The following is a 23,175-nucleotide window of genomic DNA, read 5'->3' on the forward strand; positions in this document are numbered from 1 at the left end:
TAGATGCCGCCTGTCTATATAGCTGCGGCACGGGGTGGTCCTGAGGAATGGTATGGTCCATGGCTAGGGTTGTGTTATTACCATGGAGCCGGGGCTGCAGAGCAGGAGGTCAGTGGGGTCTGGCAGAGGGCACAGAGACCTGGACGTTGTTATAGACAGCCTCCTAGTTGTCACTTCTAGCTGCTGCCCCCCTCATAGAGGTTAAGGAGTTGTATGGGGGCGGTGTGGTTGTACATGGAGGCTTTGGGGGGTGCTGTTCTCCAAGCACATCTGGTTTAGGTTCTGTTAAAGGGGTAATCCTATCCTGGACTATCATGGCGGGAGCCAGGGTCCATATACATGGGATGACTCGTCAGACACAGATGTCCGACAGGTCATCCCAGCGATAATCCTTCCTTCACGTTTACAGAGGAGCGACCATCAGTGACTGGAGGCGCAGCGGGCCGGTGATCACCCGCCACCATTCATAGTGAGCCGGCAGTTGTTCATAAGTCATACTGCCTGTTTACACGGCCAATCCGCGGCTCAGTTTTCTGCGTGCCTGAATGAACGGCGAACGAGAAGTGAACTAATTATCATTCGCCGTTGAGTCAGCTCATACATTCACACTCACTGCCTGCGGGAATCTGTACCATTTATCAGCAAGGTAAAAGGGCCCTAAAGCTGCTCTTAGACCAGCCGAGTCCGGTTAGAATGTGTGAGTGATGTCATCGTCGGCTCGTTCGCTCTCGGGCGACCTGTTTATGCCGGCAGACATTGTTTTCACATTCGCTGTATAAGTGACTGAGAACGACACACGTTTATATACGCGACCATAGAGAATGGCCTCTATATCGCATAGGTACGCAGCAAACTAGAACACGCTGTAATTGATTGCCTGCGTAGTTACCGCGCATCACATGGGCGTACAGAGACCACGGAATATGCGGTAAACATGTGGCCATGTGAATTAGGCCAAATGCCCACGGGCATCTTTGCATTACTTAATCCAGAGCGGGCGCCCGTCTCCGGATTCCGCAGCAAATACTGTCCATAGACATGCTATGGAAAATCGCTCTTCCCCGTCCACGAGTGGAAAGCAATTGCTATTTTTTGCTTGCAGAGGGAAAGTCGCAGCATGTTCTACTTCGGCGGACGGCTTCCATTCCCGGACGGGCCACGGAATCCGCGTCATCGTCTGGCAACGGCGTGGCGTCCTATGTACTGCGCATGTGCTGCCTGGCACAAACGCGAGACTGATCCAGAAGGGGGCGCAAGGAGCACCGTCCGGGCACCGGGTCGGAGTCCACATGTGGAATCCGACCCGGCCGCGTGCATTCGGCCTTAGCCCTAACTATCATAATTTTCTTCCATCCCTCTCAATCACCTTTTCTTCTTTTGCTCTTCTATTCCTCTACTGAACCCAATAAAGGGCATTCTGAGATAACCAAGGAGGGGCTTATGCAGGACCACCTTTCATTAGCAAAACGGTGTTGAACAACTGCAGACAGTCTCTTGAAGACCTACTATGTCCATATATCACTTGGGTAGGCTATTGATTTCAATGGCAGCTTGTAATTCTTCTTTTCTCCAGTGGAGGCAGTACGAGTAATTTGAACTCTCCCTCCCTGGTTCTCCCAGATACAGCAGCGTAACCTGTTTTCACCATGGGTGGTACCAGTTTTAATAACTTCTAAAGGGTTCAGATGCATTTAGACTGAAAGATGATTGCTCAAACGGCAGTTTGAGTGACAGTTTTGAACGATCATCTTTGCTAATTAGCTACTTAGAGTTGATTGCAGGTGGAGTGGGACACCGCTGATTGCGAGAACAAAGCAGCTGTTTGCATATACAAAATAGCTGCTTTGTTCCTGCAGTTATCAGCGGTGTCCCGCTGAGCCTATAGCTTCGAGAAATAGCAGGAGCGCTGACAGCTCCTTTATTCTCGGAGCTTTTAGCTGGTATCCCTCTGGGAAGTCCCAGCGGGATACCAGCTGAAAGAATGCTATCAGCGCTGCCCGCTGAGCAAGTCAGCGTGCGGCGCTGATAAGAGTCATCTTTGATTTCTAGCTAGCTAGAAATCACTAATGAACAAATAGTTCATGAACAGTGCACGGTGGCAGCGCGTCTAAACACAACGATTATCGCTCAAAAGATGGCTTTTGAGCAGATTTTGAGCGATTTATCATTGTCTAAATGGGCCTTAATGTATAGGATGAGGAGATAACATGTTGCCAACATACGTGATCCTGGTAATAAAACTTGCTGTGAATTTTTTGCAGATTCCAGGAGCCGTGATCTCAATGATCTAGACATGTCCCTGGATCTCTCCATTACCGGGCTGCGCACGTTAGCGCCGCCAAGAAAAAGTAGAAGTGCCTACAGATTTAAAGCTTCCAACTCCTTTGTTGATGAGACCCTTTTTGGCAGATCTGGGGGTAAAGTAGACCCGGCTCTTCAGTGGACCATAGGAACACCTGTCCAAGAATCATTGTTGAGTCGCCCAGAAGAGAACAAGAATGCAGCGAGCAGTGCCGCCACTGCAAGAACTCCCTGCTCCCCCTTAGGGACTCCTCGGAAGAAGACACAGTATAGGTAAAAGTGGCTTATGATTGGAAAGTAAATAAAGACTGTACCAGTAATAATTCTGATCACGGGCGCTTCATTCAAGGTACTCTGTTTGAGAAATCTGATTTAATCAAATTGTGATACAGAAGGTAATGGGGGTGTGCAAAGTATGGTGAGGTGGAGAGTGAGGGATGCTATACACATAGACAATGGTCAGACTTAAGCCGTATAGTGGCTGAATCAGTATGACTGCAGGGGGAAGTTGATCACAGCTAGCAGGGATTGCAGTTGGTAGGTCAGGGAGCATGTTATCAGGCTGCATACAGAGGGGTTTGGTTTAGGGGATGTGGTATTCCTTCCTGAAGAGGTGCATTTTTAGAGCACGCCTGAAGTTTAGTGTGTCAGGTTTTGCCCAGATAGTTTTTATTAGCGCATTCCAGAGGACAGGTGCTGCTCTGGAGAAGTCTTGGAGGCAGAAATAGGAGGTTTGAGTTAAAGGGGCGCTTAATCTGATTTCGTTAGCGGGACCCGGACTGGGTGGTGGATTGAGATGAGGGAGGCAATATAGGGCGGTGCGGGGCGGTGCTGTGGAGGGCTTTATGGATGAAGGTGGTGAGAGTTTGAATTGCATTTTGTATTTGACGGGCAGCCAGTGCAGTGACCGGCACAGGGCAGAGGTGTCCGAAAGAGAGGACATGGTGTAAGGCTGTCTGTCCACGGGCGTAGCGATATTTCGCGGTGGATCTCCACCGCCGGGGAGCAGGAGACAGCCAACGGTTCTCCGCACTGAGCCTATCTCACAGATAGGCTGACTGCGGAGAATCGCAGGAAATCGCAGCATGCTGCGATTTTCCGCTCGTGAGCGTAGAATCACTATGATTCTTCACTCGTGGACAGGGGGGCTGCGCTTTCCATAGCAACGCTATGGAAAGCGTTCACTGCGTTCCCCGCTGCTGGATTATCGCCGTGGGGAAAGCAATGAAAATTCGCCCGTGGACAGGCAGCCTTAGAGACAGCGGACAGACAGTTGGTGGCATTCTGAAGGATTGGTGCTGTGATGTCACGGGAAGAAGTGTATAACTGGGTGTCGTCAGCATAGAGGTGGTACTGAAAGCCAAATCTCCTGATGATTTGTCCAATAGTATTAGTTCTAGGCTGTTCATATTCATGCAACCACATTATTTTAGTTTTATTGTATTTCATCTATTCCTTGATAAAGGCGTTTGTGAATGCCGAAACGCGTTGCGCATGGTTATTGGACACTTTGTTTGTCTTTGTAAAAGAGAGGTAAATCACCTCTGGCTTTTATTTATGCAATAAAAATTCCTATTTTGGATTTGAGTCATCTGGAGGCTTTTGGAAAATAAGGCAACTCCCAAGAAGCGCAGAAAAAGTTTTTAATTTTTTTCCATTATTTCACCCTGAAAGAGTTCTGTTTGTTTTTCAATGGAATTGCACAGATAACGGGTCACATTGAAGGTGGAAATAAATCTGAAATGATTCCTCTTTGTTGGATTTTTTAACATGACAAAACCTGGCATTTAACAGCGGTGTGTAGACTTTTTATATCCACTGTACTCTAAGACTGTCTCTGCCACTACAATAAGTATTGTACTCTTGCATGTAGCAGACACCCATATATGTTGTGCCTGTAAATACTATGTTGGTCGACTGGATGTACAACATTGAAAATGATCTATTCTGGAGTTTGGACAACATTGAAGGTGAAATGTATGAATTGTTCGACTTCTACCTAGAGGAAGTATATAGTCTGTAAAATAGATGTCATTTTCCACCATATTGCATCTTGGGCACAAATACTGGGTAGTGCTTATGGTTTTATTCTGCCTCAAGGCTTGATAAGAGTGAATATTAATTCTATATTATTTTATCCTACTTCGTTCAGGGTGAAGAGCCGCTCTCCTTCTTATTGTGATGAGTCTCTATTCGGGCCAAAAGTAGAAGACTGTAGTTGGGAAGCGCCATGGGTAAAAAAAGAGGATTCAGTCCGGATTCGTCCCCTTCTTTGGAGCCCACCACCAGTAATACGACCCCAGAGCTATAAGACAAATGCCAACCAGAAACCCATTCGAGCTGTTCACCCTCCAGATGACAGAAACGGTGCCCTTGGGATGCATCAAGTGAAAGGGAATTTTTGGAAGCCCCCAGAAAGTGACTCTGATTCTGGTGGATGCCCTTCTGTGGGCGATCCACCAACTAGTGCCAACCCTCGCTGGAGCTCATCTAGAAAAGACACTACTCGGTCAGCAAGCTGCTCAGGAAGACTGACTGCGAGGAGAGGCTATTTGACAGACAGACCACCATGGAAATAATCCGTGCCTTTAATTCAGAAATACAGCTTGGTTGACTATGGATAGTACATATTATGAGCTAGTCACAGAAAACCTTGTGCTACGCCCAACAGCACAACAAGGTCCAGCTGTTGTTTCTTTGTTCTAAAAAATAAAAAGTTAGGTTCTTTTTGCTGTAACGATGTTGAAAATCTTGATGGGACACCAAAGGGGCTCTATTATAAGTCAGTAGGGTCCATCAGGCACCGTTTGGACCTGTCATACGATGGATGTGACACAATATCATGGTGTCTATTATAAACATGAACAGAGCCTAATTTATTAATAAAACAACTCAACTTATACTGTATATTCCATAGAACTAGTTAAAAGTGTGCGGAAGATGTCCATATACACCAGACTATTCCCATGACAACACAACATGGGCTTAAAATGAAAAAAAGTAGCAGAAATAAGAAGGTCATGAATAAACAGAATGGTCAATGCTGATCATGATGCGTCCATATACACATCCATGTCCTCTTTGCTCTACATGGAATATGCAGTAATTCTTCCAATCAGTTAGGCTACACTCACACAGACAGCATGATATTGGGCTGAGAAACTCGCCCTGATATCACAATTGCCAGTGTGTGATTTTCATTGAAGCACGAGAATATCGCTTGCGAGAATAAGCCCTTTGAGGGACTGAATGGTCTGGGCTCATCCATATTTAAGTGTATAGGAGTTAGAAAAAATCCTGAGAGATAAAGCAGCAAGATTTGGTTGTTGCATTAGCATCAAGTTTAAAATACAGTGGTGTGCTTTTACACCAGTGATAGAAGTATTTGGGTGCCTTGCATAAACATAATCAGTGGGGTTGTCTCATGAAGACAATTGCCCTTATGCCTTTTTAAAGCATATCAGCTGATTTCTAGGATTAAAGAAGTTGGACCCTGTCTTAGAGTTGTCTTAATAAGACATCCCCCTTTACCAAACTACTGGCAGTGCCTTATGCCGTCCTTGTTGGATCAGTGTGCTTTATGCCCTTGGCGATATCCAACCTACATGTCTGTTGGATGTGTACAAAGTTTGTATGATGTGGGCTCAGGAGCTGAACCCACCCCATACATGGCGGACGTCAACTGTCCATGACAGCTAATGCCCATCTGAAATGGCTGTGATTGGTGATAAGTCTGAATGCAGCCCCTATCCATTTAGATACCGCTGCCAATTTTTACAGCGGCATTTAAATGGCCCAACTGAGGGAAGCAGTTTCCTCAGTCACCCAAATGGCTTGCCTGTGACAAAATCGCAGGCTCATACATCATGGCATCCTTGTGAAGGCCCCAATTGCTGCTATGACTTTTTGCCTACTACACTTTGCCAGTGGCAATGCTTAATAGAATGCCTGCTCAAATACAATATACTGCAATACTGATGTATTAAACGGTACAACAGAAAAATACAACTTGTCCCGGAAAAAACAAGCCCTCATGCGGCTATGTCAACAGAAAAATAAAGGGATGAATTTTTGAAACCAGGCAGGAAAAAACAAAAAATGGCTGCGTCTTCAAGGCCTTTTTCAGCCGGTATGGTACATCGGTGTGTCTTTTGATTTTAATTGTTAAATTGTTTAAAAAAGTGTTCTAAAAAAATCATCTGCCTTCATAAGATTTCTATGATTTCATGATCGTTTGGATTTTCAGTTGACATAACTGATTTCTGTATTTTTATGTATTACATGATTGTGATTTGTATTTTATAATTGTTTATAATAAATAAATGAAATAATAAATTTTTATCAGTTTGCATCCTTTTTTTCTTTCCAGAAATAGCACCACTCTTGTCCATTGGTTGTCTCTAGTACTATAGATAAGTACATTCAAGTGAGCAGTAATACCAGACATAGCCCATAGACAAGAGTGGCGCTGTTTCAGTGTAATCTCCTACAATGGCTGGCCGTAAGCCACAGGATCTGACAACAATGTTTAATGATAAACTAGGATCAGAGAAATATGCATTCTGCCTTTCCAGTCAGTTTTTTTTCAACTTGGGACAAAACTAGGAAAGTTGCAAAAAGTTGGCTGTCAATGTTCAATCTGGTCTGTACTTTACTTTCTAGTAATGTAATTGCAGCATGTATAAATTTGGTATTTATTAATGCTTTGGCCATAGTATATATTGCTGCCCTTTCTGTCAGTTGCCAATAACGGGTATTGAGCATGTACACCTCCACCGGAGGGCACCTAGTAGAGTAGTTATGGTGTACCTAGCTTGAACCATGGAGAATGAAGATGTGCCTGCAGAGTCTTCAGAATGAGACGGCACATCAAGACTGTCACCACAATCGCCCCAGCATTGTTCACGCTTTTCCAGGCAGGAGGATATTTTCCCTTGTGTGAACAGCATGTATGCCATAGTCATAGTGCTTTTAGTGTGCTGTTACACCATGCATATGTTTGCTGTTTGTATTTTAGCTACTTTAACCTCTTCATGCCCAAGGGCAGACATAATGAAAACAAAGATCTGGTACCGTGTTAGCCAGTAGAGCAAAATGTGATTGTTCTCAGCAAGAGAAACGACGTAATCTTGTAGCTATGATACCTTTTAATGGCTAACAAAAATACATGATGTAATAATAGCGAGCTTTCGTACCAACGCAGGGTACTTTTTCCGGCTTAAATGGATTGGATCTGAAGAGGCATGCATATTTATACACACTTCTAACATACATACTTATGACAAGGCACAGATATGGATGTGATTGGTTCACACTTAAAAGGAATTCTGCAAACCAGAAAACAAACTTTTTTTGTCTAGGCACTGATAGCGGAGTGAAAGTTTTATGGTCCCTAAATTACTGTTGGAGGGGGGGGGGAAAGGTCAACAGGCTCGAATTGTTATAAGAGATACACAAACATTTTTAGCTAAATACTGATAAGGGAGTGAAAGTTTATGGTCCCTGAATTACTGTTGATGGGGGTCTTATCTGTGCAATCAAGTCTCACACTTCCCATTCACGCATAAATCCTGGGGAATAGTTTAACCCAGTATTCAGCGTGTCAAAGGTTGTTATCAATTTATATTCCCAAATTCTTCTGTGGTTTTGTGACTTGAAACCACCCTTCAATATCAAAACTCTCATATCTCCTATGTCATGTCCATGGTTAGAGAAGTGTTCGGCCACAGGTAATTCTCTTCTTCTGTGTTCAATCGTGTGGCGATGAGATCTCATCCTGGCTTTGAGTTTCTGTCCTGTTTCTCCAACATAAAGACCCCCAACAGGACATTTACTGCACATGATCAGGTACACAACATTGGACGAGGAACATGTAAATGTCCCTGGGATCTTATAGTCCTGCTGTGTGTTGGGGATCCGTATCCTGTCCGCAGTCAGTACATGTGAGCAGGTCTTGCAGCTCCTTACCTTAGAGGGATAAGTTCCTTTTTGTGTGTCAGAGGGTAATGCACTCCTGATTATAAAGTTCCTCAAGTTAGGAGGTTGCCTGTAACACAGAAGCGGAGGGTCCGGGAATATGGTTTTCAGACGGTCATCCTTGTGCAGGGTATGGTGGAGTTTTTTTGCGGTTTTCCTTAGTACCTCTAGTTGCGGATTGTAGGTCACTACTAGAGGCACACGATTGTTTCTTTCCTTCTCCTTGTATTGGAGTAGTTGACTTCTGGGTATCCTGGTGGCTCTGGTGATTTGGTCATCAATTGAGGTGGGATGGTAGCCCTGATTTATAAATGTTCTTTTAAGATGGTACAAATGTTCCTCTCTGTCTGTTGGGTTGGAGCAGATCCGGTTGTATCTGATGGCCTGGCTGTAGACAATGGACTTTTTGATGTGTTTAGGATGGAAACTGTCCCATCTGAGGTATGTGGGCCGATCAATCGGTTTTCGGTACAGGGATGTCTGTATTGAGTTATTTGAAATCTTTATGGTGGTGTCCAAAAAGTTGATTTCTGTATGCGAGTAGTTTAATGTCAGGTTTATGGTGGGGTGGAATGCATTGAATCTTTCATGGAATTTTATTAATTCTTGTTCAGTGTTGGTCCAGATGATCATGATGTCATCAATGTAGCGGAAGTAGGCCAATGGTTTGCTGGGGCAAGAGGCCAGAAAGTCACTCTCCAGTTTTGCCATAAAAAGGTTGGCATATTGCGGTGCCATTTTACTGCCCATGGCAGTCCCTGTGAGTTGCAGGAATTTCTCTTTGCCAAAGGAGAAATAATTGTGTGTGAGAATGAATCTTGTGAGTTGTAGCACTGCATCAGAGGCGACCCCATTGGCCTCAAGGTGCGCCTGGCAGGCAGTCAGTCCATCCTCGTGTGGGATGTTGGAATACAAGGATTCCACATCCATAGTGGCCAGGATGGTGCCATTGGGGAGGGGACCTACAGTTGACAGTTTGTTCAGTAGGTCCGTGGTGTCTTGCAGGTAGCTGGTTGTGTTTCTCACCAGTGGTTTGAGGATGCCTTCCACCCATCCTGAGATTCCTTCAGTGAGGGTTCCCACACCTGAGATAATCGGTCTTCCTGGGTTGCCAGCTTTGTGTAGTTTTGGAAGCATGTAGAATGTCCCCACCTTGGGGTTCTCCGGTATCAAATCCAGAAGTTTTGTGGAGCCCACAGACAGGCTTCTAATGACCCTTCGCAATTCCCTCACATATGTCTGAGTCGGGTCTTGATTCAGTTTAGTGTAGTATCTGGTGTCCGTCAGCTGTCTGTTTGCTTCCTTTTTGTAGTCCGATGTGTTCATGAGGACTATAGCACCACCCTTATCTGCAGGCTTAATTGTGATTTCCTTGTTGCTCTTAAGTGCATGGATGGCCCTTCTTTCCTGCATATTGATATTAAATGTTTCACTTCCATGCTTGTCCAGTATAGTGGATTGCACTGCATGCCTAAAGGAGTCTATGTATTTGTCCAAAGTGCGACTCCGGCCAGGAGGGGGCGTCCAATCAGACTTCTTTTTGGCCCCAAGTTTATCCTGTGTTTGTGTGCTTGAAAGGCCTGTGTCCTCTTTATCATGAAAGAATTCTTTCAGTCTTAGTCTTCTGAAATATTCCTCCATGTCACTACAAAGTTCTGTTTTGTCAAGTGTTTTAGTGGGACAGAATGAAAGTCCCCTGGAGAGGACACTGAGCTCCACCTTACTGGGGTTGTGAGATGACAGATTGATAACACAGCTGACTTTACCTTTGTCCGTGTCCCGTTCATGTATTTTTGTTAGCCATTAAAAGGTATCATATCTAGAAGATTACGTCGTGGCTAACAAAAATACATGATGTAATAATATGGAGCTTTCGTACCAAATACACTTACAGAGGATGTGAACCTGGAAATGCAACACTTTTATACAACACTACGATGCTGCCTTATTCAGAACAAGGAAAAGAAACTCCAGAGACTTCGACTCAGAGCAGGTCTGTGCCCAAACACGGATCAGGAGCACCCCGAGTCTGGCGGGAGGGAACAGAACCCCCAACGGGACACGGACAAAGGTAAAGTCAGCTGTGTTATCAATCTGTCATCTCACAACCCCAGTAAGGTGGAGCTCAGTGTCCTCTCCAGGGGACTTTCATTCTGTCCCACTAAAACACTTGACAAAACAGAACTTTGTAGTGACATGGAGGAATATTTCAGAAGACTAAGACTGAAAGAATTCTTTCATGATAAAGAGGACACAGGCCTTTCAAGCACACAAACACAGGATAAACTTGGGGCCAAAAAGAAGTCTGATTGGATGCCCCCTCCTGGCCGGAGTCGCACTTTGGACAAATACATAGACTCCTTTAGGCATGCAGTGCAATCCACTATACTGGACAAGCATGGAAGTGAAACATTTAATATCAATATGCAGGAAAGAAGGGCCATCCATGCACTTAAGAGCAACAAGGAAATCACAATTAAGCCTGCAGATAAGGGTGGTGCTATAGTCCTCATGAACACATCGGACTACAAAAAGGAAGCAAACAGACAGCTGACGGACACCAGATACTACACTAAACTGAATCAAGACCCGACTCAGACATATGTGAGGGAATTGCGAAGGGTCATTAGAAGCCTGTCTGTGGGCTCCACAAAACTTCTGGATTTGATACCGGAGAACCCCAAGGTGGGGACATTCTACATGCTTCCAAAACTACACAAAGCTGGCAACCCAGGAAGACCGATTATCTCAGGTGTGGGAACCCTCACTGAAGGAATCTCAGGATGGGTGGAAGGCATCCTCAAACCACTGGTGAGAAACACAACCAGCTACCTGCAAGACACCACGGACCTACTGAGCAAACTGTCAACTGTAGGTCCCCTCCCCAATGGCACCATCCTGGCCACTATGGATGTGGAATCCTTGTATTCCAACATCCCACACGAGGATGGACTGACTGCCTGCCAGGCGCACCTTGAGGCCAATGGGGTCGCCTCTGATGCAGTGCTACAACTCACAAGATTCATTCTCACACACAATTATTTCTCCTTTGGCAAAGAGAAATTCCTGCAACTCACAGGGACTGCCATGGGCAGTAAAATGGCACCGCAATATGCCAACCTTTTTATGGCAAAACTGGAGAGTGACTTTCTGGCCTCTTGCCCCAGCAAACCATTGGCCTACTTCCGCTACATTGATGACATCATGATCATCTGGACCAACACTGAACAAGAATTAATAAAATTCCATGAAAGATTCAATGCATTCCACCCCACCATAAACCTGACATTAAACTACTCGCATACAGAAATCAACTTTTTGGACACCACCATAAAGATTTCAAATAACTCAATACAGACATCCCTGTACCGAAAACCAATTGATCGGCCCACATACCTCAGATGGGACAGTTTCCATCCTAAACACATCAAAAAGTCCATTGTCTACAGCCAGGCCATCAGATACAACCGGATCTGCTCCAACCCAACAGACAGAGAGGAACATTTGTACCATCTTAAAAGAACATTTATAAATCAGGGCTACCATCCCACCTCAATTGATGACCAAATCACCAGAGCCACCAGGATACCCAGAAGTCAACTACTTCAATACAAGGAGAAGGAAAGAAACAATCGTGTGCCTCTAGTAGTGACCTACAATCCGCAACTAGAGGTACTAAGGAAAACCGCAAGAAAACTCCACCATACCCTGCACAAGGATGACCGTCTGAAAACCATATTCCCGGACCCTCCGCTTCTGTGTTACAGGCAACCTCCTAACTTGAGGAACTTTATAATCAGGAGTGCATTACCCTCTGACACACAAAAAGGAACTTATCCCTGTAATGTAAGGAGCTGTAAGACCTGCTCACATGTACTGACTGCGGACAGGATACGGATCCCCAACACACAGCAGGACTATAAGATCCCAGGGACATTTACATGTTCCTCGTCCAATGTTGTGTACCTGATCATGTGCAGTAAATGTCCTGTTGGGGGTCTTTATGTTGGAGAAACAGGACAGAAACTCAAAGCCAGGATGAGATCTCATCGCCACACGATTGAACACAGAAGAAGAGAATTACCTGTGGCCGAACACTTCTCTAACCGTGGACATGACATAGGAGATATGAGAGTTTTGATATTGAAGGGTGGTTTCAAGTCACAAAACCACAGAAGAATTTGGGAATATAAATTGATAACAACCTTTGACATGCTGAATACTGGGTTAAACTATTCCCCAGGATTTATGCGTGAATGGGAAGTGTGAGACTTGATTGCACAGATAAGACCCCCATCAACAGTAATTCAGGGATCATAAACTTTCACTCCCTTATCAGTATTTAGCTAAAAATGTTTGTGTATCTCTTATAACAATTCGAGCCTGTTGACCTTTCCCCCCCCCCTCCAACAGTAATTTAGGGACCATAAAACTTTCACTCCGCTATCAGTGCCTAGACAAAAAAAGTTTGTTTTCTGGTTTGCAGAATTCCTTTTAAGTGCGAACCAATCACATCCATATCTGTGCCTTGTCATAAGTATGTATGTTAGAAGTGTGTATAAATATGCATGCCTCTTCAGATCCAATCCATTTAAGCCGGAAGAAGTACCCTGCGTTGGTACGAAAGCTCGCTATTATTACATCATGTATTTTTGTTAGCCATTAAAAGGTATCATAGCTACAAGATTACGTCGTTTCTCTTGCTGAGAACAATCACATCAAGGGCAGACCGATACACCTTGAACGCATGGAGTTTGTTTGAAGACAAATGCACAAGGCTGGTGCCGGCTGCCCTTGACAGCCCACAGCCATGATCAGTGCATTTAAAAGCCTCGATTAGAGGGGTTCCCGAATGGCCCCTCCACAATGGTATTGCAAGGTGCTGTTCAGTTGCCATTGCAGCCTTGAGCCTTTCAAAGGCCCTCAAGGCTGCCATCCCTGACTGATTGCCTGTGGCATGTTTTGATAAACTGCCTGTCAGAACGCAGTATAATGCAATGCTGTGGTATTGCATTATACTGTATGACTGATCAAGTGATCGCAAGTTCAAGTCCCTATGGGGACTTAAAAAAAGATGTAAAAATGAGTAAAACAATTTTTATTTAATATTAGAAAAACTAAAGGTAATAAAAGTTTTAAAAAACAAACCGTTCCCCATATTTTATAATTAAAAAATCAATACAAAACAAATCATTCGGTATCGCTGCTTCTCTAAAAGTCCGATCTATCAAAGAAAAGCATCATTTATCCTGCATGCTCAATGTCCCCAGAAAGAAGATACACAGCCCTAGAATTACACTCTTGATCACCCGGTCTCCAAGAAAAAATTGAATAAAAAGCGATCAAAAAGTCATGAACTCGCATAGTACCAATAGAAACCTCAAGACGTCCCCCAAAAACAAGCCCTCGCACACCTGTATCCATGTAAAAATAATAAGTCATGGCTGTTAGGGGACGCCAGTAGAAAATATTTTTTCTTTTTTTTTTTTCTTTAAAGTGCTGCAAAAAAAAAAAAAAAAAAGCGGTATAAATCTTATTGTTGTAATTGTACTGAGCCACAGAATACAGTTGTTATGTCATTTTAGCCGCAGTGTGTACGCCATAACAAGATCCTCCACCCTCCCAGAAATGGCAATATTGAGGTTTTTTTGAACTTTGAAATGTTTTAAACATTTTTAATAGATTAAATAGTATCCTAAAAAATACAACTTGTCACGCGTAAAATAAGTCTTCATATAGCCATGTCAATTGATAAATAAAAGCGTATTTCACAGTGGCAGAAAGAACCTTTATTCTGGGAAAAAAATTCACTGGAAAGTTCCCGTAACCCTTTGCAATCCAATTTTGGATTCAGGATTTCCTAGTGGGCTTTCTTTTTCTGCCAATATACAATGGTGCCATCTGCTGGCTAGAGCCAGTACTGCGGTATGGGACATGCTGGAGAGGCCCCCCGACAAAAGAGAGGCCAGTAATATACAGTTAGAATACTCTGCCGGACGTCTTTCGACATCGGAGCTGTACAGCCTTCAATCAGAATGTCTTTAGACGTCAGACAGAAGATTGGAAAGGGTTAAAACATAACTTTCATGTCACAAACATATAAAATAATGGGCTAATAATGCCAAGTCAAAAGCACTGAAAAAGCTGTTGATCGTCAATTCTCCTGCTAAGGTAGTTGTGTTATCTTTGGGTCTGTGGCCCTAAAAATACCAAACTATACATGGTTAAGGCCAACCTACTATTTGCTGATAAAAAGCGATTCAATGCTTTTAATTTGGCATTATTAGCCCATTATTTTATAGGTTTGTGAAATAAGTTATATTTTAAGCGAACTTTCCGGTGAAAAAAAAGATTAATTAAAGAGTTATGATTTTTAAAAGTAGGGCGGTAAAGCCAAAAGTAAAAAAAAAGAGCTGTGTCATTAAGGGGTTAAATAGTAACATGCATATCCATTTTGGATATGCTAACATGCTAAATAGAGATGAGCGAGTATACTCGCTAAGGCACATTACTCAAGCAAGTAGTGCCTTAGCCGAGTATCTCCCCGCTTGTCTCTAAAGATTCGGGGGCCGGTGCGGGGTGACAGGTGAGTTGGGGCGAGGAGCGGGAGGGAGAGAGAGATCGCTCGAGTAATGTGCCTTAGCGAGTATACTCGCTCATCTCTAATGCTAATGACAAAAGGATCGATTTAGTTAGTTTTATGGTAATGGTAAGGGATAGAAATATAGTTTGCGTTACAAGAAGCATTTGTATAGAAAAGTTCCTTGTAGTCACAAAAGCTTTTGGTCATTTTGAGGGTTGAAGGGAATGTACCACATTCATATGTTTGTTTTCTGTTTGGTTTTATAGTTTACAATAAAAACATATGGAACAAATAGATGATATGAGACTGTCAACATTATAAAATCGTGATCACCAGGTAGTGTTCTAGGGAGTATGAGCTAATCTATAGAAAATGTCAGTACATCACGGTGTAGTTCAGATCTTCCGTGGATGGTCAAGCAAGAATGAGTGGCCTGACCAATGCCACTTGGAAACCGGATAGTCTATCCATGAGTTCCAAGCTCTCAGTAATTTGCCATAACAGTCTGTCAAAACAGACATCGACTTTCCATTTATCATGTACCATTTTTCCATGCATTGGCATAAACGCAACATAGCAATAGGCCCCCATTAACCTGACAGTGGCCAAAGGAGTGGCATATGTCTGGAAATAGTCCTGAGATGTAAAGGTCTCCAACTTTTATACTAACCTCCTCCCTCAAGCAGTTTCCCAATCCCAGAGGCAACCTTTGTAACAGAACAGCACTTTATTGAGACATATATTCTTTCATTGTACAGAAATAAATCTGGAATTTACCGTTTTAGCCTTTCTTTATGTTAAATTACCTCTTTATTACAATAATGGTATTATACAGGACCGTAAGATGGGTTCTGTAATTAAGGAGAAGTATTTGTAAAAGGTTTATAAATTAACTACTTTTTTCCATGCAAAGAGAAATTTGCTGCACAATATTGTTATTTCTTGCCCTTTTTGGCCTTCCCTTTTCCACCTGCTCCTTTTCCTTTCTTCTTTTTCTTTTTCTTGGACTTCATTGACTTGCGAACTTGGTACCCCTTCCAATGTGCCTGGATAACTACTGCTGCCCGCTTCATTTTGGCCAGCTCTTTTTCTGCTTCTTCCTTCTTCAACTGGGCCTGTCGTCTTTCCTCCATAATCTGAACATATTCTACTTCCAGCACTGCCAACTTCTCCTTCAGCTCTGCCAACTGAGCCTTCTCCTCTTCGTACATCCCCTCAAGTTCCTCCAACTCTGCCTGTGGGTAAGTAGACAAAAAGGAAACTCATAGCACACATATTCCACTTTATTTTTTAGGCAGTTACTTTGTATGTATTGTGTCTACTAAGTTAAAGAAGTTGTGTCAAGAAGCACAACCACCTTGAGAATGAGGGTCTCGGGGCGATCAGCCAATCATCCTCAGCAGCTCACAGCAAACAACTGATTTTGCCAGGGAAGCCATGGCCAGCCTGATTACTGCTTCTCCGTTATGAATGAGAAGACAGCAGGTCTCCACTGCTTACATGGGCAGCAGAACCTTTTTGATATGTAGAATTGGTAACACACAGTAATTAGTAACCATAATTAGCAGGGTGTATCGCTGCACCGGTTATGCTTTTTAGGCACGCTACCGATTCTCCATGTAGAATCCGTAGCGGGTCCCTCCTGACCCGCGGACATGAGGCATAAAAATAAGAATTAACTCACCTCTCACCCGCTCCGGATCTTCCCTTCGCCGCGGCTTCATCTTCTCTCCGTCGCGGCCGGATCTTCTTTCTTCAGCCCGGCGGATGCGCAGGGCACATCGGTTGCGTTCCCCGCGCATGCGCCGGCCCGAAGAAAAAAGATCTGGCCGCGACAGAGAGAAAATGAAGCCGCGGCGAAGGGAAGATCCGGAGCAGGTGAGTAAATTCTGATTTTGGTCTCCCGCGGATCCGGACGGCTTCCATAGGCTTCAATAGAAGCCCGTGGGAGCCCCGCACGGAAATGGAGCATGGTCCAGATTTTTTCATGCTCCATTTTTAAAAAAATCACTTTTATTGACCATCCGCGGGTATTTATCTACCCGCGGGTGGTCAATGCATCCATATGGGATGCGGATCCGCGGGCAGGAGAAGAGTTAAAATCCGCTGCGGATTTTAATTCTTCTTTTGCCCGTGTACATGAGGCCCAAGAAGCAGATTTATTTGTACCAAGGGATACAGCAACCATTCTTTACTATACAAGAAGCAGTAGATCCAAGCATGTGTGTTTACTGCCAGAGGAAGGAGGAGACAATCCACTTCCGGATACATCTAGCTATACTTATTTCATGAAGAACAAAGGATTGGCTATTGAAATGTAACTTCATAGGATATCAATATCTAAAGAAGTTGTAAACACAAAAACTGTCCACTGGCAAAAAAAACTATGAAGAAAATGCTAAAAAAATATTGTAGCCTTCATTTCATACCTGTTTTTCTCCCATGTCACCGTCATATTTCTGAATCCAGTTTTCAATCTCTGTTTCAACTTTATATTTTTTCTATATAATTATAGGTAAGAAATAAAGAAGAAAGATTAAAATATAAGGTAAGTCTCTATTTAAATTAATATTAGATATCAATTAAGTTGAAGGAATGGCATCAAAGGTTTGATATGCACTTACAATATAGTATTTATTACATTAGGGACTCAAAACAAATCCAGGGAGTGTAGCAATGTTTCAGATGTTCAGTCCTTCTTCAAGCACCATAAGTGGTTACATCTGCAAAAAAAAAAAAAAGGAAACCCATGGATGTTTTTTTTCTTTTGGCAGATGTAACCGCTTTTGGCACTTGAAAAAGCACTGAACATCCGAAACATTGCTACACTCCCTGGATTTGTTTTGAATCCCTAATGTCATAAATACTATATTGTAAGTGCGTATCAAGCTTTTGATGTGATTCCTTCAACTTATTTGAGATCTAATTAAGGTCTTTGGGTAGTAAGGACCTGAACTAGCACACAGCATTCCTTTGCTGTTGTAGGAGTTCGGCCCTTTAAATTAAGACACAAGATGCTAAAAAAGTATATATAATGTATACCTTTCTCAGACTTAGCTCTATCTCACGGTTCTCCGCAATTGTACCGGTGAGCTGTGATCTCAGCTGTTGTAGATCCTGTTCAAGTTTTGCAATTTTCCCCTCTGAGGCTCGGCTGTCTGACTTCTGCTGCTTTTCCGCCTCCTGTATCGTGCGTTTCACCTGGTTTTCTGAAAACTTTTCCAACTGGTGCAAGTTTATCTTTAGCTGCCGGATACCCTCATTTTTCTTGGCGATCTAGAGACAGCAGTACAAGTTTTGTTATGATGTACTATACTGCTCTTTAATACTAAAGTTTACAATAGCTTTTTAACCCTTTCCAATCCAATTTGTATCCTGGTTTTCCTAGGGGGCTTATTCTTTTTCTGCTGTTATACAACGGCGCTATCAGCTGGCTAAAGCCAGTACTGCATGAGGTGACACGTTGGATAGGCTCCAACGGCAGAGAGGCTGGCAATATACGGTAAGAGAACCCCGACAGACGTCTTCCAACATCGGAGCTGTACAGCCTTAAATCATGATGTCTTCACAGGTCAGACAGTGGATTAGAAAGGGTTAATATGTTCTTGTATAGTATGTATAATATCAGATTGGAATATCTGGGTCGGATTTATCATGTTTCATTTTCGCTTTTTAGGAATCTTTGTTCTCTTACTTCTTCATATTATGCCTGATCTATCATGGTAGGATTCTGTATAAAGGTGGCTATAGACCTTTAACACCTATCATACAGATGCCTGTCCCCAATGTCCTCACCTGCAGACCGCCATCATACACATATGGGTGGGCCAAGAATGCATGTGTTCTGAAACGGGACAGGTGAACAAGCTGCTGCCACCAGACACCGGTCAACAGATTATGACCTTGATTTACATGCCTGATCCACATCTGTAAATGAACTTCGGCTGAACATCTAATACACTTTAGAAGGTCAGCTGGTTACACTGAAATCAGCTGGTTCGGCCAACATAAGTCTAATATGTATTGTCAATGTAAAAGGGTTATCCCGCGTTTAACTATTGATCGCCCATCTCCAGGATAGATCATCACTAGTAGATCAGGAGGGGTCTGCTGCTTATGACCTCCACTGATCAATTGGTTGCCAGGCAGCTGGATGCAGCCATGTATGCAGGAAGCACAGCTCCATTCCCACTGCAGTGGCCCAGCTTAGTATTACAGCAGAGGTCATCAATGTCCCAAAAAACAAGACTAATTGCGGTACAATGCTCCCATTGATTTCAATGGGGCCTCACAGACCTGCGCTTATTAGAAAACGCTGTGATGTTCGAGTGCTGCCTGCTCTATTTTAGGGCGTTTTCACGCTTTTTAACACACCTCATCACCCATCACAAGGTTGGGGTGCATTAAAAAGGCTATCAAATGCAGTAACTTGTGTTCAAAAATGTCGATAGAAATCGCTGTGATCAAAATCACAGCGTTTTACCAGCATTGTGTGGGAGGGTGGGCTAATTCAACTTGAAAAGAAAAAGTCATTGTGTACCTCTGTGTCACGGTCAAGAATAGCTGCATTCAGTTCTTCTTCCAAAGCCACCAAGACGCCCCGGTTGTTGTGGTCACGCAGTGTCATTTCCTGGAGATAAGTCATCCTGTCATTCTGCTCCAGCGGCCTGGTGAGGAGCATCTCAAAGACAAATGTCCTTAATTCTGACAGAAAGTGGATCATTGTCTGTGAGGCCTGATCCCTTATTCTTCCTTCAGATCTCAATGCCTGACTGGCTGTTGGATTGGTCAAAAATAACCTTACAATATTCCTCACGGAGCTTTCAACACCCTGACGGAGGGCATCAAAGTACACGTCAGCTGTTTCTGCCATTTTTCCCCATTGGAAGCCGGACTCATCTTCTCCACCTTCCATGCGCTGAAGATGTCTCTGCATGTTATCCTGTAGCCTTTTGTGCTCCCGCAATGCTCCCGTCAGCTCCAAGCCAAAAATCACACTATATCTTTCCAGGTTCTCGATGGCGTGATGAAACAGACTGACCAGCTCCAGCTTTCGGATGCTTTCATCAAGCACCGCCACTACCCTCTGTGTTTCTATGGATGTTAGCTTTTTACGGCCCGGTTCCAGCATCGCCATACTGTCAATGTTTGGAAGCATTTTAACTGGGCAGAGCTTCAGGAGTTTCCCAACACTTCCAGGTGAAGATTGTAAGGGCTGCGGGGAAGGCAGCATGGCCGGCTGAGTCATGGAGAGGACATCTGATGCCATGGTGTTAATAGTGCACAGTTCTCCACCTTCCTTCTAGACGGTTATTCATGCATATATACTTGCCTAATGATGGGGGCCTGGGATCAACACAAACATAAGAAAAGGACAGGATAAGTTCACACAGGAAGTCCAATAAAATGCATATTTGTACTACACAGGCAGTGGCCTAGGAACATGTAGCAGGGCTTGCTCACATCTGCACTTCTTTTTCCATTGTTGGCTCCATCCTAGGAAGTGAACAATGGCAAAAGCAGAAATGCCGGACTTGAATTGCACCGAACGAAACCTGTTAACCATAAAGGGTTCCATCTGGAGCTGTTATGCACGCTGCTATTCTCATGGATAAAGTAACGCAGCATGCAGCACTATTTCATCTAGGATCTTGTGTAGATCAAGGAGATATCAGAAGATTAGGCCAGAGATGTATGAAGGGGACGGATTGGATATAGGAGATTACGTGTGAGGAGGTATCGGAGGGGACACAATGTATATAGGAGATGCCATGTGAGGAGGTATAGGGATAATAGGTCAGGGATGTATGGAGGGGGCAGGTTGGAGATAGATTACATGTGTGGGAGGTATCAGGAGATTAGATCATAGATGTTAGGAGGGCACAGGTTGGATGTAGATTGTGTGACGAGGGTGGTATAGGTATATTAGGTCAGGGATATATGAAGGGGACAGGTTGGATATAGATTACATGTGTGGCGGTATAGGGATAATAAGTCAGGGAGGTATGGAGCTGACAGTTTGTATATAGGAAATTGTGTGTGGGTGGGTGGGAGATGGTATAGGTATCAGGGATGTATGGATGGCACAGGTTGTATATACGATATTACATGTGTGTGTGTGGAGGGTATAAGGATAATAGATCAGGGATGTATGGAGGGGCAGGTTGTGTATAGGATATTACATATGTGTGTGGGGGGTGTCTAGGGATAATAGATCAGGAATGTATGGAGTGGCAGGTCATATATAGGAGGTTATATATGTGTGGGTAGGGATAATAGATCAGGGATGTATGGAGGGGCAGGTTGTATGTAGGAGATTACAGATGTGTGGGTAGGTATAGGGATAATAGATCAGGGATATATGGAGGGGCAGGTTGTATATAGGAGGTTATATATGTGCGGGTAGCTATAGGAATAATAGATCAGGGATGTATGGAGGAGCAGGTCGCATATAGGAAATTACATATGTGTGGGGGTATAGGTATAATAGATCAAGGATGTATGGAGGGAACAGGTTGTGAACAGCTTGCTATGTCATTGATGATATTTGGCCTCCTCTAGTGATCAGTAATGGGGTGCACACGATGAGATCAGCCTGTAATGGGGTGCACTCCCTGAGATCAGCCTGTAATGGGGCGCACTCCCTGAGATCAGCCTGTAATGGGGCGCACTCCCTGAGATCATCCTGTAATGGGGCGCACACCCTGAGATCAGCCTGTAATGGGGCGCACACCCTGAGATCAGCCTGTAATGGGGCGCACTCGCTGAGATCAGCCTGTAATGGGGCGCACTCCCTGAGATCAGCCTGTAATGGGGCGCACTCCCTGAGATCAGCCTGTAATGGGGCGCACACCTGAGATCAGCCTGTAAAGGGGCGCACACCCTGAGATCAGCCTGTAATGGGGCGCACTCCCTGAGATCAGCCTGTAATGGGGCGCACACCCTGAGATCAGCCTGTAATGGGGCGCACACCCTGAGATCAGCCTGTAATGGGGCGCACACCCTGAGATCAGCCTGTAATGGGGCGCACACCCTGAGATCAGCCTGTAAAGGGGCGCACACCCTGAGATCAGCCTGTAATGGGGCGCACACCCTGAGATCAGCCTGTAATGGGGCGCACACCCTGAGATCAGCCTGTAATGGGGCGCACACCCTGAGATCAGCCTGTAATGGGGCGCACACCCTGAGATCAGCCTGTAATGGGGCGCACTCCCTGAGATCAGCCTGTAATGGGGCGCACACCCTGAGTTCAGCCTGTAATGGGGCGCACACCCTGAGATCAGCCTGTAATGGGGCGCACACCCTGAGATCAGCCTGTAATGGGGCGCACACCCTGAGATCAGCCTGTAATGGGGCGCACACCCTGAGATCAGCCTGTAATGGGGCGCGCTCCCTGAGATCAGCCTGTAATGGGGCGCACACCCTGAGATCAGCCTGTAATGCGGCGCACACCCTGAGATCAGCCTGTAATGGGGCGCACACCCTGAGATCAGCCTGTAATGGGGCGCACACCCTGAGATCAGCCTGTAATGGGGCGCACACCCTGAGATCAGCCTGTAATGGGGCGCACACCCTGAGATCAGCCTGTAATGGGGCGCACTCCCTGAGATCAGCCTGTAATGGGGCGCACACCCTGAGATCAGCCTGTAATGGGGCGCACACCCTGAGATCAGCCTGTAATGGGGCGCACACCCTGAGATCAGCCTGTAATGGGGCGCACACCCTGAGATCAGCCTGTAATGGGGCGCACACCCTGAGATCAGCCTGTAATGGGGCGCACTCCCTGAGATCAGCCTGTAATGGGGCGCACTCCCTGAGATCAGCCTGTAATGGGGCGCACTCCCTGAGATCAGCCTGTAATGGGGTGCACACCCTGAGATCAGCCTGTAATGGGGCGCACACCCTGAGATCAGCCTGTAATGGGGCGTACTCCCTGAGATCAGCCTGTAATGGGGCGCACACCCTGAGATCAGCCTGTAGTGGGGCGCACACCCTTGGATCTGCGCAGTTCTACAACATTTTGGACTGTTCCCATAGACCCCGCTAATTCCCCTAACAGTCTGTAGATGTGATGACATCTAACAGCTGCAATACAAGAGCCGGGACTGCGGACATGGCTGGTAGGGGCTATTTCGTGTAACGGACCAGCAGCTCTGCGGACACTACACCCCCCCAGAGGCATACATGGTATACGGGCACCTGCGGACAGCCGATGGACTCCTTTCCTCCCAGCACCGTCCACCTGTATACTTTTTTAGTGTACAATTTCCATGGAAACTAATCACGTGACTTGGCGATGCACAGAGCCAATAGCG

General features: G+C 44.8%; 2 protein-coding genes across 3 annotated transcripts; one reads left to right on the forward strand and one right to left on the reverse strand.

Annotated features, from left to right (window-relative positions):
- The first annotated feature begins 44 nt into the window (after positions 1 to 44).
- Positions 45 to 6,615, forward strand: RITA1 (RBPJ interacting and tubulin associated 1). The gene is made up of 3 exons (XM_066603824.1): positions 45 to 108; positions 2,262 to 2,574; positions 4,454 to 6,615. The coding sequence occupies exons 1-3, from the start codon at positions 48 to 50 to the stop codon at positions 4,878 to 4,880; spliced, it is 801 nt and encodes a 266-aa protein (XP_066459921.1). The 5' UTR covers positions 45 to 47; the 3' UTR covers positions 4,881 to 6,615.
- Positions 6,616 to 15,149: 8,534 nt separating this feature from the next.
- Positions 15,150 to 23,118, reverse strand: IQCD (IQ motif containing D). Of its 2 annotated transcripts, none has more exons than XM_066603827.1 (5): positions 23,060 to 23,118; positions 19,401 to 20,206; positions 17,903 to 18,136; positions 17,290 to 17,361; positions 15,150 to 16,095 (listed from the first exon to the last, which is right to left on the reverse strand). In XM_066603827.1, the coding sequence occupies exons 2-5, from the start codon at positions 20,127 to 20,129 to the stop codon at positions 15,796 to 15,798; spliced, it is 1,335 nt and encodes a 444-aa protein (XP_066459924.1). In that variant the 5' UTR covers positions 20,130 to 20,206; positions 23,060 to 23,118; the 3' UTR covers positions 15,150 to 15,795. The 2 variants fall into 2 exon arrangements, with proteins under 2 accessions (XP_066459924.1, XP_066459923.1); XM_066603826.1 differs by having other exon boundaries at positions 23,045 to 23,105.
- Between the last annotated feature and the right edge of the window lie 57 nt (positions 23,119 to 23,175).

Source organism: Eleutherodactylus coqui, chromosome 5, assembly GCF_035609145.1.
Source record: "Eleutherodactylus coqui strain aEleCoq1 chromosome 5, aEleCoq1.hap1, whole genome shotgun sequence".
NCBI lineage: Eukaryota > Metazoa > Chordata > Amphibia > Anura > Eleutherodactylidae > Eleutherodactylus > Eleutherodactylus coqui.